At 49.0% G+C, this 18587-nt stretch overlaps 1 protein-coding gene across 3 annotated transcripts in view; it reads right to left on the bottom strand.

The window, feature by feature from the left end:
- The window catches only part of GLT1D1 (glycosyltransferase 1 domain containing 1), a 46832-nt gene that overhangs the window by 12209 nt on the left and 16036 nt on the right, over window positions 1–18587 (bottom strand). The window contains exons 5-8 of one of the 3 annotated variants that reach the window (XM_066371186.1): window positions 15987–16023; window positions 14119–14175; window positions 8187–8282; window positions 7498–7550 (exon numbers count right to left, since the gene is read on the bottom strand). In XM_066371186.1, the coding sequence (XP_066227283.1) occupies window positions 7498–7550; window positions 8187–8282; window positions 14119–14175; window positions 15987–16023 (243 nt within the window). The remainder of the gene's footprint in view (window positions 1–7497; window positions 7551–8186; window positions 8283–14118; window positions 14176–15986; window positions 16024–18587) is intronic. The other 2 variants (XM_066371187.1, XM_066371188.1) reach the window with 2 other exon arrangements.

The raw sequence follows: 18587 nt of genomic DNA, 5'->3' as shown, positions 1-18587 counted from the left end.
TCGGGACACTTTATCGGCTGTCATGGGGGCCCCACAGGCCTAGTTAGGATGAGGCTGCTGTATAGACTTATCACTTCTTGTTCACCCAACTGCAAACTCCAGCGGAAACAACCAAGAGGCTGGATTCGCCCCCCCGCGCTGGCCCCCCTGGTGTTATTAACAATGAATACAATTTAAAAAGAACTGACAGAATGCTCTTAAGCGGATGCAAGTGTAACCACACGTTTGAAACATTGTGTACACACATTGGAACACATCCCTCTTCCTGTGACTCCCGATGAACCAGGAGTGAAAGCAGACTGGATTTCTGTTCTCTTTCACGCATTTCCAGGAGGTATTAGAAATTACAAACCCAGTCCATCGGTGTAACGAATATGACAATATCCCTACAGTTTATCATGCTAAATGAAACCATTCTGCCTTCCAGAAACTTCACATCTCCGAGTGTGTGAGTGTGTGTGTGTGTGTGTGAGTGTGTGTGTGTGTGTGGACGTGCGCGGGTTGAACCTGAACCCCTTCAGACCATTGGCGTGACCGAGATGGAGCCCAAGCATCTAGGCATCCGAAGCTCATTTACATCTCTGAGGTCACTTTGAAGGCTGAGACAGCAACTTCGGGTCCATAAGAAAACCGGAAACTACTCCTAGATAGGATTTTTTTTTTAGTTTAATGTTTTTAATAACAAACTTACAAGAAGAGCACAGAAGACGGACGCCATTAAAAACAGGTACCTGCATGTAAGACAGCTCAGAAAGTGCGGGGAATGGACAGACTCTACCACGGGACAGAAAGGCTTGCAAACGCCACTGAGTTGCCTTCGATGAGAAATTTACCTGCTTTAAGAAGATCAAAATTCTAGCATTGTCCAGAAAAAATGTTACAGGCTTATTTATAACTGTTACAAAAATCCACTGCTGCAGGCTGACCGCTGAGATGTTCCGACACGCATGCTTTAACACCTTAAGGCTCCGCTTTCGTACTGAAAACTCACATACAATGGAAAATGGAAACGTTTCCAATACGTCATTTCTGCCTCAGATTTTTCCAGTGGAAATCATGTACTCGGGGACCTCCTGAACCCCGTGGATAAAATGTCGCCGGTGAGCAGTCACCCCTGTGGGACCATGGTGGTGTGGCGGCCTCCTCCTAGCTTATCCTGTTGTCCCCTGGTGGAGCAGGTGAGCAGGGGCTGCTTTCAGGGGATCCAAAGACACCTGGAGGCTGCAAGCACAGCTCTATTCCTGGCGTGGACCCGAGAAAGAAGAACCCTCCCCAGAAGGGCTCCTGGTGGCTAACTGGGCTCAAACTTAAAAACAACCTTGCAGTCATTTCTGCACAGGGCCCTCTGATGCAAACTGCACTCCGCGGAGAAGCCCACATTGAGCTCCTGCCTGCACGGTGTCCCTGCCATCTGAGCCAGCCCTTCCTTATAAAGGCAGCCCTGGAATCCTCTTTCAACCAATAGGACTGCGACTTCTCCCAGCCAATCAGAGCTGTGCAGCTCTCTCTCTCTCTCTCTCTCTCTCTCTCTCTCTCTCTCTCTCTCTCTCTTTCCCCCCCCCCCCCATCAGCTTCTTCACAGACCAATTGGAGTGGCTCCATTCTGACCAATCCTACTGAGAGGATTGGGAGTCCTCATTTGCATGAGGATGGACCAATCAGGGTCCAGGGGTGGGGGACTTCAGCCTGTATAAGTCAGCTCTCCTCCAACTCACTACAATTGCTGTTTCCACTGAGAACCAAGGACTGTGTTTTCCTGGCTGACACCAAAAACACTGAAGATGAAACCCCCAAGATGTCTTGGTGGAGAGGCACAGGGCCATCTCATAGCCATGCTGTTTTGCATTCAAGCTTTCTGCATGCATAAGGTGTTTTTCTTCACTACACCCCAAATTGGGGGTTCTGGTGGGCATTGAATTGGCACCAACAATGATCTTGAGACTAGTAAGTTCTTTAAAGAAAAAACCTTATGGCGGTGCATGGTTTATTGTTTATTATTATTGTTGTGAATGGTCAATATTTATTTGCTGCTTACTTTTGTATTTATTTGCTGCTTACTTTTGCCTAACCTGTGCTAAGTCCTACACACGCATAACCTCATTTCTTGCTGACAGCCCGTTGAAGTCATCTCCACTCTGGGCCAAGAAGATGCTGAGGCTCAGGGAGCCGGTGCCACTTAGCCAGGTTCACGCAGAGTTCACATTCAGGCAGCCCGTCTCTGGAGACCAAACTGTTAAATACGAGCTTTACTGCCTCCCTGGTTTCCACTCAGAACTTGTATCCAACAGCTCATTAGAAGCCAGTGTGGATTATGGGATACCTGCCCGCTTACCTATTCACTTACTGCTCTCTCCTACCTGTACCTTCTCTTACCCGCTTTTCTCCTAAGTGTATATCTATACCATCCTCTCCACCAGGAAGGCCACCCTCTGTCTCTAAAACTTACTTCTCCCCCCACCCCAAGGAACGGATAAATGCTCCCCATCTGAGAGACTTGCCCATCATCCAAACCACGAGTAACACCTCCTCCCCCAATTTTCTACCATGTCCCACTAAATACAGGCCTCCCTTTCTGTCACCTGTCTTTTTATGCCTCCTTACGGTCTCCATGTCCCTCCCACGGCATGCCCAGCGCCTTGTACATGGCTCTACACTCTGTGATATTTGCTAAGTAAATGATCTCCATCTGACCCTTTCACCACCCAGTTCTGATTCTTTTTGTTCAAACGATCCTCAACAACTGAATCACGTTATACCCCGAGCATCGTAACACGGAAAAGTCAACAGTCCAATGCAAGCCTTCTTCTGGCTCCATGTGTTCATTTTCGAATTCCTAGTTGACTTATGATCGTTTTCAGGTAGAAATGACTCTCGTTCATTTAATGAGCTTGCTCTTGCCCTTGTGATGAACTATTTAAGTAAAGGTCATTTATCCAGGAGTAGAAAAAGAAAAAAACAAATGTTATAGGACCACTGCCGTATCTCATACTGTAAAACTTACCTACAGGTAAGTAAGCCCTTTCAAGTGAAGAGTAAAAACTTCATTAACTTTTCAGGATTCCCCTTCCACATCGGTTCATTTTCAAATCTCTTAGTGAAGCCAAGTGGAACAAAAAGACAAGATAAGGGAAAAAAGAGAGAGAAGGCTGGCTATTTTTACGTAATGAAAGTGCCATGCTATGAAATTTTAAAAAGCCGAAGCATAGTGAGCAGCAAAGAGAATTCTCGTTCCCGCCTCCTCCGAAGCGTATTGGTTTCCTAGCTAAGAGCAGACTGTTCCCACGCCCGGGCTTCAGGAGAATAATCTCTGGTATGAGAAGTCATCGAGGAAACTCATTAAGCCGTCACACTCGCACCCAGTGTTCACGCCACGCTCCTTATCAGAAAGCACCAGAAAAATCTGTCTCCCAAGGGCCTCCCCCCTTCTTCCAAGCCAAGACTGACCATGTGCTGACACGAGTGAACCGAGCGATCCAAGAAGCTTTAAGCGAAGACCAAAGCCAGACTCCATCCTTCCTGCAGCTAAAACAGGGAAACACCGGCGGGAGAGACCCGGACGATGGTGCCCACGAGCCAGCACGGTTGGAGGCACGGCCCAAGGATCCACAATAGACCAGGAGGCCGGGAGCATTTCCTTTGCCACGTCCACTTTACAGATGGGGAGGCTGAGGTACAGAGAGGGGGGACCCCCACACCCAGCGAGTATGCAGCCATGCTACTACACGACCATGCAGACCTACCCCTCTGCAGGATGCCAAGGATGCCATTTGGGTCCAAGGGTGTTAACTAACTTGCCAGCGGCTTGGTGGCATTGAATGATTCTGGTGACTCTCTGTGTGGGACCAAGAGGCAGCGTAGTGACGTGCCCACAAAATAAACAGAAGTGTGGCATCTAAAAGGTAAGACACATGCAGCACATTGTTCTAAGCCACTTAAGAATGCCACTCCGCTGTTGTCCAAATGACTGGAAGAGTAGAGAAATGCCGATTACAAAGGTGAGCCATGCTATTCAAAAAGAAAAATCCATCCTGTTCACTGGGACGCGTCCACAGGGGCACCCAGTGAGTAGTTCAGGACAAACTGAGACAGGAAGGCAATAAAGCTTTTACAGGTATACACACATGTATACTATGTATATATGCACATGTAACTAATACATATACATACTATATACATATATGTATACATATATAACAATACGCATGTTGTTCATGTTTATGAACGAAGAAGTAAAAAAAGAAAAACCTAGGGGCCCTGGCCGGTTGGCTCAGCGGTAGAGTATCGGCCTGGCATGTGGAAGTCCTGGGTTCAATTCCCGGCCAGGGCACACAGGAGAAGTGCCCATCTGCTTCTCTACCCTTCTCTCTCTCCTTCCTCTCTGTCTCTCTCTTCCCCTCCCACAGCCAAAGTTGGCCCTGGTGCTGAGGATGACTCCGTGGCCTCCACCTCAGGCGCCAGAATGGCTCTGGTTGCAACAGAGCAACGGCCCAGATGGGCAGAGCATCGCCCCCTGGTGGGCATGCCGGGTGGATCCTGGTCGGGCACATGCGGGAGTCTGTCTGCTTCCCTGCTTCTCACTTCAGAAAAAATACAAAAAAAAAACCAACCTCAGCATTCAAAAATCTGGCTGACGATTTCAGTTGTGCACCAAAGTTGTCATACAGGGATCCACAGAGAGGGGCTATCTTACTGCATCTTTGCCGTCTGAACACAGTTTTCACTGTTAAAGAGGATTCTTTCCGTTCCCCTGAAGAGAAAGCAGCAGAGTCCAAATACCAGGCTATCGTCTTCCCACCCACAGACCTATAAAAGCATTCATCTCTTTTGCTTGGTCTTTAGTAAAACAAATAGGTAATCTGCAGACATCATGAACATCTGTTTTTTCTCAGACACTTTGGCATCGATGTCATCCTTTCCGCCACAGCACCCCGCTTCCGTGGGGCTCTTCCTTGCCTCTTCCCACGGGGTATGGTCTGCCGGAAGTGGAATCGGGCACCTGGCCTGTGGACCTTGAACGGAATGGTCCTGAGACACAAAGGCAGGTGGGGTCGGTTTCCCAGGCGCAGTGCCTCGGACGAGGCGTCCCTGCCTACAGCTTGTGGCCTCCTGGACTTCTTGGTTCCTGCCCAAGTCAGGGCTGGCCTTCCGCCTCCTTGGCAATGCTCGTAGTGGCCGTGTGCTCTCCTGATAAAGCTCATTTGCAGAAGTTGGTGTGATGCTTGCAGCTCAGGGGCACCGACTGACCCGTCCGGTTCCTTCATCGTTGGGGTCCCTCCATGGAGAGAAATAGCCGAGGACTTGCACTGTCCTGTGCCACAATTATCTCCTAATGACAGACCACGCTTTTTTTTCAAGACATAGTAATGAACCAAGTCAATGAGATTCTGCAGTGAGAGGACACACAGCTGACCTAGAAACACTATAGCCGAAAATGTATAATTTATATAGTTTATCCCCTCACCAAGCCACGCCGTTCGCAAAGGCATGTACCCAAGGAACATGTCCTCATGTCGGATGTCAAAAATAATCGCACGTGATGTAAGGTGGTCATTAAAATGTGGCTCTTTCTGTGTCACACAGTTTGACCTCTGACCCGCTCCTCAGATCCATTATCCAAATTATCAGCACGTTAACCTGCGTCATGTAGGGAAGGCTCACGTTCAAGCGCGCAACCGTTTCAGTCTGCCGCCAGGTCTGTGTCCTCAAGTGATGGTGCACGGAGACCTTAATTCTGGAAGTGGGTAGGTGTTTGAAATCTGGTCATGAGAACTGGAAGAGCCAGTCGAAACAGAGTGGTCAGTTGAGGTTGACCTGTCAGGGTCACATCCGAGTCAGAATGGGATCTGGGGAGATGGTGTCGCTGAGGAAACATCCGCTGCTCTGGTCTTACAAAGGGAGTGGGTTCAGGGAACACGCATGCACACGCATGCACACACACACACAGACACACACACACACAGACCGTTCTGTGACATCTCCTGCCAACCTGAACCCCTTCTGCCGCCGTGGTGGAAGCCTTCACACCACAGACATAGGCATACAGGGCTTTTGGAAAACAAGGGCTTCCCTTCCCCTCCCAGAGCACTGGCTGCAAACTCCAGCATGCTACGGTCTGAATGTGTATTCCACACCCCCCTCCAAAATTCATGTGTTGCAATGCTAGTCCCCAAAGGAGATGTTGTTAGCAGGCGGGGCCTTTGAGAGGCGACACGGTTGTGAGGGTGGAGACAGGTGTCTTGGACGGGATAGTGCCCTGATGGAAGGACCCCACAGCACTCCCTCACCCGTGTGGTGGTGGGAGGAGATGCTGAGAAGCCTGTGACCAGGCAGAGGTCCCTCGCCTGACCACGCTGGCATCGTGACCTTCCGAACGGTGAACACTGACTCTCTTGTTGATGAGCCACCAATGGACCCTGAGAGACTAAATCGGGCAGTTCCAATGCCCTGGCCTCTGCCTGCAGGCCGTTGGGGGTGGGGGTAGGGGCAGAGAGATGCTGCGTCAGTGTGGACAGGTGTGGACCCGGACGGCGTGGCCTCACGCGTGAGTGCAGGAGACGTGAGCAAACCCGGGGGAGGCTCGGGGCTGAGCGTGACCGGGCACAGCGCCAGGGCTTGCTACCGGCTCACTAAGTGGCAAATTTGGCACTACAAGATGCATTTCCCCCCTTCCTCCCAAGGTTGTTATGACAAAGTGGAGGGCCTCCTGGGAGGAGAGCTTTAGAGCTGCTAACGGTTTGTGGCAGCGAACTGGAGGACCGGTGATGGTCAGGTCGCCATCCTATTGTCACAGCGCCGGGCAGGAGGTCCAGCTCCCTCCGTCCCAGGGCCCCTTTCCTGGCTGCCTTTTCCCCACTCACGGTAGCATTACTTTGCGCTCCGGGACCACCCAAGCAGACTGACAGGGCTGCCCTTGCCACCCATCCGGGAACTTTGTCCCAAACTCTGGCCATTTGCACCACTTTTATTTGTCTTATCTGCCCACCACCTGGGCAGCGGCTCATAAACCTTCTGGAAAGCCAACTCAATTTAGTGTTAAAGGAAGAGTCTATAATCCTCATACAACAGCAGGGTGGTTAACTCTTTCATGGGCCGGCACGAAATTTCTGGCGGTCAGGCGGTCGAAAGCCACCGACCTGGACCGCAAACAGACAGCACTCATCTTCCGCGCGATCAGACTGACCCTCGCTCTCTGTGCGGCTTTGCCTTGTGTGGCCCTCCGTGCGGCCCCTCCGTGCCTCCACAGGACATAAACCGTCTCCTTCGTGGCAACAAACCCATTGGAAAGATGTCAAAAGCCTCATCTTTTATAACCAGGGTCTGGTGTTCATTTTTTAAAAAGCTTTGCTTACTTACTTTACTTATTGACTTTACTTACTTAAAAGGAGCAAACTGATATGGTGAGAAGAGTTAGGTAAACTAATTTTAGAAAAATACATTAAAAAAGAAAAGAGCAGGGACAACAGAGATAAGGTTAGTGCTCACAGCAGGTCAACTTACTTCCGGACCTACAATCACCAGGTAGGTGCTGGGCTCCTCCTCCTGGTGCCATTCTTGGGAAGAAAAAAAAAAAGAGAAAAAAATAAAATAGTTTTCAATGGTTTGAAGTCATAGCTGAAAATGTGACGCATAATACCGTTTACACGGTAACATAAATTATTTCCTATTTTGCTTTCCTTCACACCGGTCGATTTAAATGATATGCATTTAAAATGCAAAGAGTTGGCTTTGTTTTGTTGTGTTTTTTGTTTGTTTGTATTTTTGCTTTTAGGTAAATATTATTGTTCTAGAACATGATACGTTATCCAGATATCCAATTTATCTGGATCAATATGAATAGGCCACCAAAAACTCAGTGATATCCTGAAGAGCACATAGATGAACTTAAGCGACAAAACTCCAAACGCATCACGCAAACTGACACGCACAAAGCATTTTCAGGTAAAATTATTCTAGCCTGAGAGTTACTGGCCGTTCTTGATGCCTTCCTCAGAAGCTGAGAGCGTGGGAAAGCGGAGAACACTAAAATCACTACACACCCTGTTCCTTCCCTGGTTTTTCCAAAGTAACATCCTAGAGAGGGCTCTGCTGACGTACAGAGAACGAGAAGGTTAAACTCCAGACCCCAGCGAGAGCGAGGCAGGGACAGGAACCTGGGTGCAGTTCCTCACACAGGGTCACTCACGTACCTGAGAAGGCATCCACCAGGTAGAGAGGGTCTTTGACGTGTCTGAGCCCGCATATCAGGAGAAACACATGCACACCGTGGGCGCCGCGGCTAATCCCTGCAACGCAAGAGTTCAGGGTGGCGGCGGCGGCGAGGACGCGGCCTCACCACACGGCAGCCGTGGTTCAGAAGCCACCGGCTCTGATGTCTCATCCCGCCGGCTGTCCCCACCCCTCTACCTTTGTATCCCCGTCCAAACTCCCATGAGACCAAGATAAATTGCCCGATGGTGGTTTTAAGGCACTATATGTTGGGATTGGGGTGGGGGGGACTTGGCTATGCAGACATAGATCATTGATTCAATAGAAATTATTAATATGATTAACACAAGCAGGCCCTAAGCCTTCATCATCTGAAAACCTATAGAAATCAGACAAGTAAAAGGTTTTCATTCGTTCACTCATCTCATTCCTCCATTACTTACTGCAAACAGTTCCATCCATCCTGCGCTTTGATATGTCTTGAATAAGAATATAATTAGCCTGAGCGTAGTTAAGACGCAGTGACTCCACTTTAACACGATCACAAAAGCTAAGCAATCATCCTGATTCACAACCAGCTCTGGAGGAGACCGCTCCTGGCAGGCTGCGCTCCACGGTCCCTCTCAGGGAAGCCTCCAGACCTCATCACCATCCCTGAATCGACTGTGGGCAACTTCACTGAGGGGCACAGAGGTGGGTTTTTTATTAAATATTTCCCCCACTATTCTGAGTCACCCGAAACTCATCTCAGAAATACACACTTCTGTGAGTCCCTGTGTGACCCAAAGCTGAAGCTGGAGGCGGGGTGCGGAGTGTGAACTTGGGATCAGAACAAGTTGAGGTCAGGCATTTGAATATCAGGTCGGGGAGTGGCAGGGGTGATCATCATTTATCATCAATAAATAAATGATTAAAGTTGAAGAATACCTTTAAAGAGAGGGAGGTCAGGTGGGACCAGACAAGAACCAGGCGGGGACACTGTAACCAGCCAGGGGAAGTTCGGCGAGGACAGAAATTATAGCACCCCCTCAAAACTGACGTTAATTATAATACAAGAGGACATAGATCACCACTGCATGTAGAGACTCAGGGGACACCCGCTTACTTTCACTGAGGAAGGAAATCTGAGCCCAGTGCTGGTGGCTGTGTGTCTACACCGAGAAGGATACAGCATCACATGTGTAAGAAGAGGAAAAAAGGAAATACTGAATTGAAATAAAAATCTAAAAAACCGAACTAACACACACAGACGACCTCCAGAGATGGCATGCAAAGAAGCACTCCTCTAAGAACCTATTTGGATGCCCAGGAAAAAAAGACGCCATCTCCTTCTTTATTTTGGCCACACGACAAGTATAGATGCTGGAAACCGATTTTGTTCCTTTACTTTTTTTTTTAATTTGACACCTTAGTGACTTGGACCAGCAGGATCAGAAGCCCTGATCGCCTTAGGTAGATGCAGAAAACGTGGCCCCCCAGCCACCCACCTCCTGCACCCCAGGACCCCGAGGAACGGAACGCCATCCTGGAGAGAGAGACCAGCCATTGACGACACTGATCTCCAGAATGTGTAGACGGACTCACAGGAACTCCGACTCCATCCCAGGCCCCTGGTGGCTCTGGCTGCAGGGCAGGGGCTGCTGTCCTCCTTAGATTCTGACAAAGAGCTGAAACACTCCGGGCCGTGGAGGTTTGAAGGGCAGGGAGGTCCCGCCCCCATTTTGCAGTGGGTGTTTTAGTGACCTTGTGTTTTAAAACTGAACTCTTTTTTTCTTCATCTCTGCTTTCCCACCAATGTGAGTCAAGGTATGGACCCTTCACTCCCCGATGAACGCATCAGGGTGTCTTTACCATTCATTTCCTAGAGAGCGTTTATCTCAAAAAATCAAATGCGTCAGTCTCACGGTTTGGCACTGAGCCCCGTCGTCTCGGTGACTCACCGGCTGCCTCCTGAACACACACCCACCCATGTGAAGCCACATCCCACGCCTCTCCTCTCCTCTCCTCTCCTCAGTAGCTGTTTATTTATTCACCTGTTGCTATAAGGAGAATAAAACGTAAGGACTTCAGATGAGTGCGCATTTGACATGGTGACTTTCAGGTGGAACACTGGGCGGAGGTCCCGAGAAGGCACAGGCAGGGCCCGTGACACTCATTTTCTTAGGGCAGACTAGCAGCCTCTCCGGAGACTAGCCCCGTGGAGAGACACCTGCCGCCCACATCATGCAGTGAGAGTAGCATCTCCATATAGAAAAACAAACAAACATAAGTAAATAAATAAATAAATAACATTAAAAAGAAAAGAAAAAACAAACAGACTTTAAAAAGACAGAGTGTGTTAGATAAACAAGAGAAACAGAAATACAAGTAAAATGGGAAACAGGAGACGAAAAAAAAAGGTGTGGCCAGGACAAGTTTTACATTTCATAGCTTTGGGGTTTGTTGACCCACAAGGTGACAGATACTGAAAACGTCTTGGCCATGGGCATTGAAAAGCTGAAACCGTGGGTCACGGAGTCCAGCAACATTTAAGACGTATGTGGAAATGCACAGAAAACCTCAAAGACCATGTAACCCATGTGAGGCCAAAACGTATATCATCCGACCAGAATAGCTGTGTAACAACCGTGTGAAAATCCACAGCGATGGGTGCACTTAACCCTTCTTTGTCCCTGTCTGTCTGTTCCTCGGTGATCTGTTAGAATGTGGAATCTGGTTAGCCAAAAAAACCCCCACAAAATAGTTTAATGTTCTAAACTAAGGAGACTTCATCATTAGTTGGGGCTCAGAGAACCGGCAACACTCTGAAAGGAAAACCAAAACTGACCTCGGATAGTCAAGAAGCAAGCCATAAACCTCAGCGGCCGACCCGCACCTGCCCCTCCTGGCAGGGAGCGTTCTGCGGGGTGACGTCAAGGTTAGCAGGTCCTGAGAGTTCAGATGCTGCGTGTTTGATGGCTGAAGAGTCTGCATCAGACCTGCTGACTCTTACGTTGTCACCTTTGGAAGCTCAGTGTGAAAAGTGGCACGTTGCAGCTGTTGGCCTCGAGGGTTCCGGAGGTCCAGGGAGGCTGGAGGGTGGGTGATGGGGGCCATCGGATGTCCATCTCTGGACTGAAACACGGACAAAGAGGAACGACCGCACCAACGAGAGCAGATGCCCGATCGCAAAACCCCAAGATGTCCGTTCATCTAGACCAGTGGTAGTCAACCTGGTCCCTACCGCTCACTAGGGGGCGTTCCAGCTTTCATGGTGGGCGGTAGCAGAGCAACCAAAGTAGAAATAAAAAGATAGATTTAACTATAGTAAGTTGTTTTATAAAGATTTATTCTACCAAACTTAGCAAAAATCCGACATAAAGTACTTGGTAATTATTATTATATGCTTTAACTTGCTGTAACTCTGCTTTATAAATTTTATAAAGTAAAGTTACTTCCCTACTTTATAAATCACCATTACTGTGGAACCGGTGGGCGGTTAGAAAATTTTACTACTAACAGAGATACAAAAGTGGGCAGTAGGTATAAAAAGGTTGACTACTCCTGATGTAGCACATCGTACCCTGAAGCCAGCCTCCGACGCAGCCAGCCCCCGCGGCCACACCCGCACCGCCCCGTGCCTGCCTCTCCTCTGCACACTTGTGAGGTTTAATTGCACACATTATGATAAGAGGGTGCACGAGACCAAGCTGGTCTCGGAGGAATACGTTTCCTGAGACATATTTTCAGTCTCCTGGCTGTTCCATGAATCACTCAGTGGCAAAGCCCATGACACCGCCGCCCTCGATAACAAATCCTGTGCTTCGGACGTTATGAATCTCAGTTCTGCTGCCGCCACCGTGTCCCGTGACAGACGGAAGATGGAGTAACCGTTCCACGGCCCATTTAAGCCGGGCCCGCGGCTCTGAGGGATGGCACGTGCTCCTCAATGTGACAAAGCGACGGATCGGCCCGGGCTCATCCGTGATGCTGAGAGCAGTTCCGCTCTGAGATGGGTGAAGGCACTTCGGACCTTATTTCTGATAAAACGCCAGGATGTGTTTTATTCCTCAGGGGAACCTGACTCTGGCAGTGCAGCATGTGGCGGAGGTCTGGTTTGATGTCTTTGGAGCAAAGAGAGGCTTGGGTGTCTTCGTGTGTCTGATGGCGGGACGCTGACTTTGCATTTTAGGGTCCTTCTCTGAAGTTCCCGGTGGGACATGCAACTTGAACTCCCCTCACTGATAGCAGCCCTGCCTTGTCGCCTCCAGGGAAACATTCCAGGTTCAAGAAAACGAGTTTGTAGGTTTTCTTTTTTTCTTCTTTTTTTCCAAGTGAGAAGAGGAGAGATAGAGAGACAGACTCCCACATGCACCCTGAATGGGATCTACCCAGCAACCCCATCTGGGGCCGATGCTCTGCCTACCTTGGGTCATGCTTGCAATGGAGCTATTTTTAGCACCTGAGGCAGGGGCTCCACGGAGCCATCCTCAGTGTCCAGGGCCAATGTGCTTGAACTGATCAAGCCATGGCTGTGAGGGAGGGAGAGTGGGGGAGAAGCAGATGGGCACTTCTCCTGTGTGCCCTGACCTGGAATCGACCCTGGGACATCCACACACCGGGCTGATGCTCTACCACTGAGCCAAACAGCCAGGGCTGAGTTCATAAGTGTTTGATTGCATGTGGGGATGTCATTTTAGTTGTTCTCAGGCCATTACCAGAATTACGGGGTTGGCAGGCCTGTGAGGTGCTCACAATCCCAAAGGGTGTACCCCGACAGGCCTCATTTGTGGACAGCTAAACAGTCTGCACGTAAAGAGAGTGCACAGACTTGTTTGTTTGTTTGAACATTGTGACCACACACAAAAAAATACAAAGGGGAGATGGTCTTAGTCCCACCACATTAGGGGAGAGGGCCCCGCAGGGCATCGCGGATGGCTGTGCATCTCACAGAACCCCAGGGCGCGATTCTGTGAGGTGGCGAGGCCTCTGACCCAGCGCCAGCCTTGCCCCTCCGTGCTAGTCCGAGGGACCGCTCCTCAGAAAACAACGGGCGCACTCAGGAAGACTGAAGTCACAGCTCCTTCGTGGCTGCTTGTCAGAAAATGGCAATAAACCTACATGCCCAACAGAAGGGACGGGATGAATAACTTTACGGAAATCAAAATAATAGTACTATAAGGAAAGTAAAAAGCATGATGGAATCAGAACCCATAGACAAGTGTACAGACCGTGGGATGCAACAGAAACATACCCGGTGCTTTTCTGTACGCTGGCAAAAACCGTTCAGGGCGAAATTCAAAAACACGTATAATTGCATCAAAATCATAAAATCCCCCCCCCAAATAAAGATGATTATAGATTAAATAGAAGTACATATTAAGTGTCATTATAAATTTCATCTTATAACTTCCTCTTTTATAAAAGTATAATTGTATGTATTATAAAAACTATAATTGATTGCATTCTAAATATTTTTACCTGGAATGATTTCAAAGATAAAGATATAATAGAGAGTAGCTATAACAATAAATCATATCCATATTACATATAAAGACATAAAAACTCTATATATGCAAACAGCTGAGAAAGGTCACATCCACACAGCCATAGCAGGCTCCTTTTAAGTGCTGAGATTTCAAAAGGCTTTAATTTTGGTTTGTGTATCTCATCTCCATTTTCCCATTTCTTTCCCCCAGCGATCATTTGCTGTGTGTCTAACTGGTCAAATATCAAGAGATTGCGCAGGGGGCTCTCCAAGAACGGGAAGAAACCAGGTCAGTCCTCCTCACGGCTGGTTTCGGTTTGTGTCACCGCCATCCCTGGTCCTGCCTCGTCCAATGGGTGTCGAGGACTTGACAGCCCCTCTCCCCACACCACGGGAACATGGCGAGACAACACGTCCGCCCAACCCCTCCCAGGGACCCCTCCTACCTGCACGCTGAAGGAAGGCGCCCCAGTCAAAGGAAGCATTGGGCGCTGTTGCGATCCCTGGGCCAAAGGAAAGAGAAAAAAGGGGTGTGTTCAAGCTTGTGCTGACATTTCAACTGTGGTCACACTTGGTCCCTTTGCAGCCAGCCACTCAGAGATCTCCCGTTAATGCCCCCCACCCGCCGCCGCACACGAGGTTTAAAATGAGACCCCCACCACCCATGTCTGGCCTCAGAAAGCTTGCTTCCTTAAACGTGCGTGTGGGGAACGGCTTTCTAAAGCGTCAGAAGGAAGCCCTAGCCCTCAGGTAGAAAATGATGTCTTTATTTAAAATTCCTAAACTGAGCCTTCTCCCAATCCTACATGACTGCCTGCCACCTGAGTCATTTCCTGAGACATATTCACGCTTAAGATTCTTGGGGAAAAGGAACATTTTAAGATATACAAAAACTCCAGCTGCGACATTTACCAGCTTTTTAAAAAAAATAATCTTTTTTTAAATTAACAGCTGTACAATATTACATTAGTTTCAGGTGTACTGCGTAATGGCTAGACATTTATATAACTTATGAAATGACACCCCCCCCCCATAAGACTAGAGCCCACCTGGCCCCATGCACAGTTACGACACTATTATTATTACTCCCTGTGCTGGACTTGACATCCCGTGACTATTCTGTAGCTACCAACGCGTCCTTCTCCATCCCTTCCCTTTTCCACCCAGCCCCCCCCCCCCCCACGGGACAACGCTCAGTCTGATCTCTGCGTCTGTGAGTCCATCTCTGTTTTGTTTGTTCATCCAATTTTGTCTTTTTTGATTCCACGTGTCATTGAAATCCTCCAGTATTTGCCTCTCTCTGTCTGACGTCTTGTACCTACCCAAAGATTATCCTGAGAGCGGAAATACTCGGACACTTCGTGAAATGCCAATTAAGTTGTCTGCAACGCGCCTCTACAGCTGAGTCCCCAGTGCGCGCTCCGCGGGTGCCCTGGGCCCAGGCCCCCGGGGCTGTGGATTCCACGGGACCCTGGGCACCCTGACTCAGAGCTCGCTGCTGGAAACGGAGGCTCAGAGCACTTAAACACGTTCAAAACCTGTGTCGGCGGCAGAGGCTGCGTTCAAACAGTACATGCTGCCTCTCAAAGACTGCCCGGCTAATGTTCTCCTGGGCTGTAATTTGGGCCCCAGTGGAGGACAGGGAGGTGCCATGCCCTCCTGCCCTGACACTTCCTAATGCCTCTGTGAGTCAGCGCGTCTTTCTTGAGCGGGGTCTCTGAGAAAGGGTTTATGTGATAAGTGCTTCTGCTGCTACACATGTCACTGAGACCGCCAGCACGCTTACACGAGGACCATTCCATGTGCTGCCAAGTTGGGCAACATGGAGCCGCGTGCAACCCTGGCGATCAGCACCCCGGAAAACTCCTAGTGGGGCTTGACCCTGTGACCTTGGCTTCGGCACCTGCTCCAACCTCAGCGCTGTGTTCTTCTTTGGCACGGCTCTCTCCCTGGCCTATAGCACGCGGGACAGTTGCTTGCTAGCTGCATGAAGGTGACCCCGAGGGTTTCGGGAAGGGACGTCCCGGGTCCCCCGGCTCAGTGCAACTCAGCCAGAGAAACCCAGCTTCTTCCTGTTGTGAGCATTCGGATGGACTGTGTTGTACCTCTGCTGGTCACAGTGTTACATCATTTGCATCAATACAATCTTCTTCTATTTATATCGTGAGGTTAGAAAATCATACAAGAGTATCCATCCTATGGGCTGTTTCTGAGTAAACCTTAGCTCTCCTATTAGGGAGTCCATAAGCATTCCAGTGCATGTCACTAAAAGTTAAGGACAGATAGGTTTTCAAATACATTTAAGAATTCTTACCTTGACTCTGCACATAGATCTTACCCTCAGCCTGCGGCTTTTGAAAAGAGAGAAGAAAGAAAACAAATGAATGTCAGTCATCCGTGACAACTGCTTTTTAGAAATAAAATGAAGGTCGTTAAAAAAAATCCTCTTGGAAAACACCACAAACGGTCACCAATACAGCCTGGCTCGCGGACTAGTCACTCTACAAGAACACAGGGTTACCTCTGCTGTCAATGGGGGCGAGCCCACTAAAAATACAGCATCTAGACAGTAAGGAGCACCAAGAAAGGAGTCCCTATGTGAGGCACAGTATGAGGTTAGAGCTCTGCAGTTACTAGGTTAGTAGAAAAGCTACCAAAATTCACACGAGGACGCGCCAGCAACGGCTCCTCTGGGGCACTGCGTTGTTTTTCTTTAGCCAATGCCAAGGCAAGAGAGGTACATTAAGACCCAGAAAGTGGTGACACAAAATTTCCAAATGTAACAAACAAAAAAACAAGTCACTAAAAAGTAACTACACCAGGATGCCGGGGTCAGCGCTGACCTAGGCAAAGGGTACGTAAGAAATACTGTTTTGTCATCCAGCACCATTTACTAGAACTGCAGGTTTTCTAAAAATAGTGTATAAACAAATATTTGAATGTAGATAAGGCCCTCTCCTTGGGGTTCTTAGTAGGAAAAGCATGTAGACGGTGCAGTTCATTTTTTCATGGGCCCATGGGGGGTTTGGATCCCATGGAAACATTTTAAATCGCCTCTGCAGAGGATAGAGCCTTTCCTGTGCACGGAATCGATTCTCAATTTGCTGGTGAAATAGTTCCATGTGCTGGATTCAGAGAAAGCATTAGACATTTGGGCCAGACCTAGAAGTGCCCAAATGTGTCTTCTGTGTCTGTTGCATCGACTCTGGCAAGAAATCTGAATTCTTTTTTCTTTATTTTCTTTTTGTATTTTTCCGAAGTGAGAAGTAGGGGAGAGGCAAACAGACTCCCGCATGTGCGTGACCGGGATCCACTGAGCATGCCCACCAGGGGGCGATGCTCTGCTTATCTGGGCCGTTGCTCTGTTGCAACCAGAGTCATTCTAGCACCTGAGGCAGAGGCCATGGAGCCATCCTGAGCACCCGGGCCAGCTTTGCTCCAGTGGAGCCTTGGCTGCGGAAGGGGAAGAAAGAGACAAAGAGAAAGGAAAGGAAGCAGATGGGTGCTTCTCCTGTGTGCCCTGGCCGGGAATTGAACCCAGGACTTCCATACACTGGGCTGACGCTCTACTGCTGAGCCAACCGGCCAGGGACAAGAAATCCAAATTCTATCCAGACTTATATTTTTCCACAAAGTCTGTGTCATAGACTGGCCCGTGCAGTAAATCGGGCACCAAGGAAGGCCATATCCAGTCTATATAGCATCGCACACCCCCAAACACGGCCAAGACTGAACTTGCATAACAAGCATTAACCATACCGTGCACAGATCTGGCAAGGGGCCTGCTGGGACTGCGCCCTTAACGAAGTAGGCGAGATACCTAATTAAGTCTGATATAAACAACTCAAAAAAAATAATTATATGTAATAAAGACCTGAGCCTAACAGAGGCGTTTCAAATTCAAGAGATAAAAATAAAGCCATCCTTTCTTTCTTTTTTTTTTTTGAAATTCAATCAAGCGTATATTTACACATTTGGCCAGAGATGGATCGGTGATCATGAACGCAGCCTCCCAAATCACGTCTTCAAAGCTCTCTCACAGGGATGTCACTCCCCCCCTGAGCTTGCAAACCAAGCTCTGCCCTGGCGCGTGGCCGTTAGCCTCACAGCAATCCTGGAACAGGTGCAGTCCAGCAAGGCAGCCAATGCCTCCCGGGCGTGTGGAGCGTCTGACAGGAGGCTGGTCTGAGCAAAGAGGTGCCGTCAGGGTAGAATGCACACAGGATTTCACAGATCCAGTAGCAAAGAATGCGAAATAGCTCATCATTTACAGATTGCTTACATTTCCATAAGATTCCGGATAGTGTGGGTGTGTCAAGGTCCCGGTGGGTCTGGACAGAAAGCCGGTGGCTTCCGGGCAGTGACCTGTGTGATACCGGAGGCCCCGTCTTTGTTCAAGGAGGGGCTAGCCACAACCGCCGTCTTGGAGGACCAACCATGTGATCGTGGGTGGCAACTCTAGGTCCAGTCCTATCAGACAGACCCTGAGCCCCACCAGGTGGGCAGTTGGTTACCCCATCAATCAAGCCCAGGTAATGAGGCCCCAAGAGGAACTCTGGGCAACAAACTTGGGTGAGCTCCCCTGGTTGGCAACATTCCATGGACATTGTATCGGATCAGTAACGTAAGAGTCAAATGTCTTTAGCTCCATTGGTCCCGGAAGCTGGGTCTTAGGCGGTCTTAGGTGCTGGTTCCCTGGGTGATGTTCCAAATATCGGAACATTTTATTACACAACATCTAAGCAACAACAACAACCAAAAAATCACATTTGTTAACACGCTCTCTCACTAGAAAAGTCTTCTTGAGGGGAAGCTGTCAATCTTCCAGAAGCTCTCATTTCTGCTCGGCAATTCACATGTTACCACGGGCAACAGAGACTTGCCGCTGTTTTTCTCCAAGTGATGGGCTCTGCTC

This window comes from Saccopteryx leptura, chromosome 2, assembly GCF_036850995.1.
Source record: "Saccopteryx leptura isolate mSacLep1 chromosome 2, mSacLep1_pri_phased_curated, whole genome shotgun sequence".
Lineage (NCBI taxonomy): Eukaryota > Metazoa > Chordata > Mammalia > Chiroptera > Emballonuridae > Saccopteryx > Saccopteryx leptura.
Note: the sequence above shows the minus strand (reverse complement) of the source record. Positions and strands in the feature narration are given on the sequence as shown.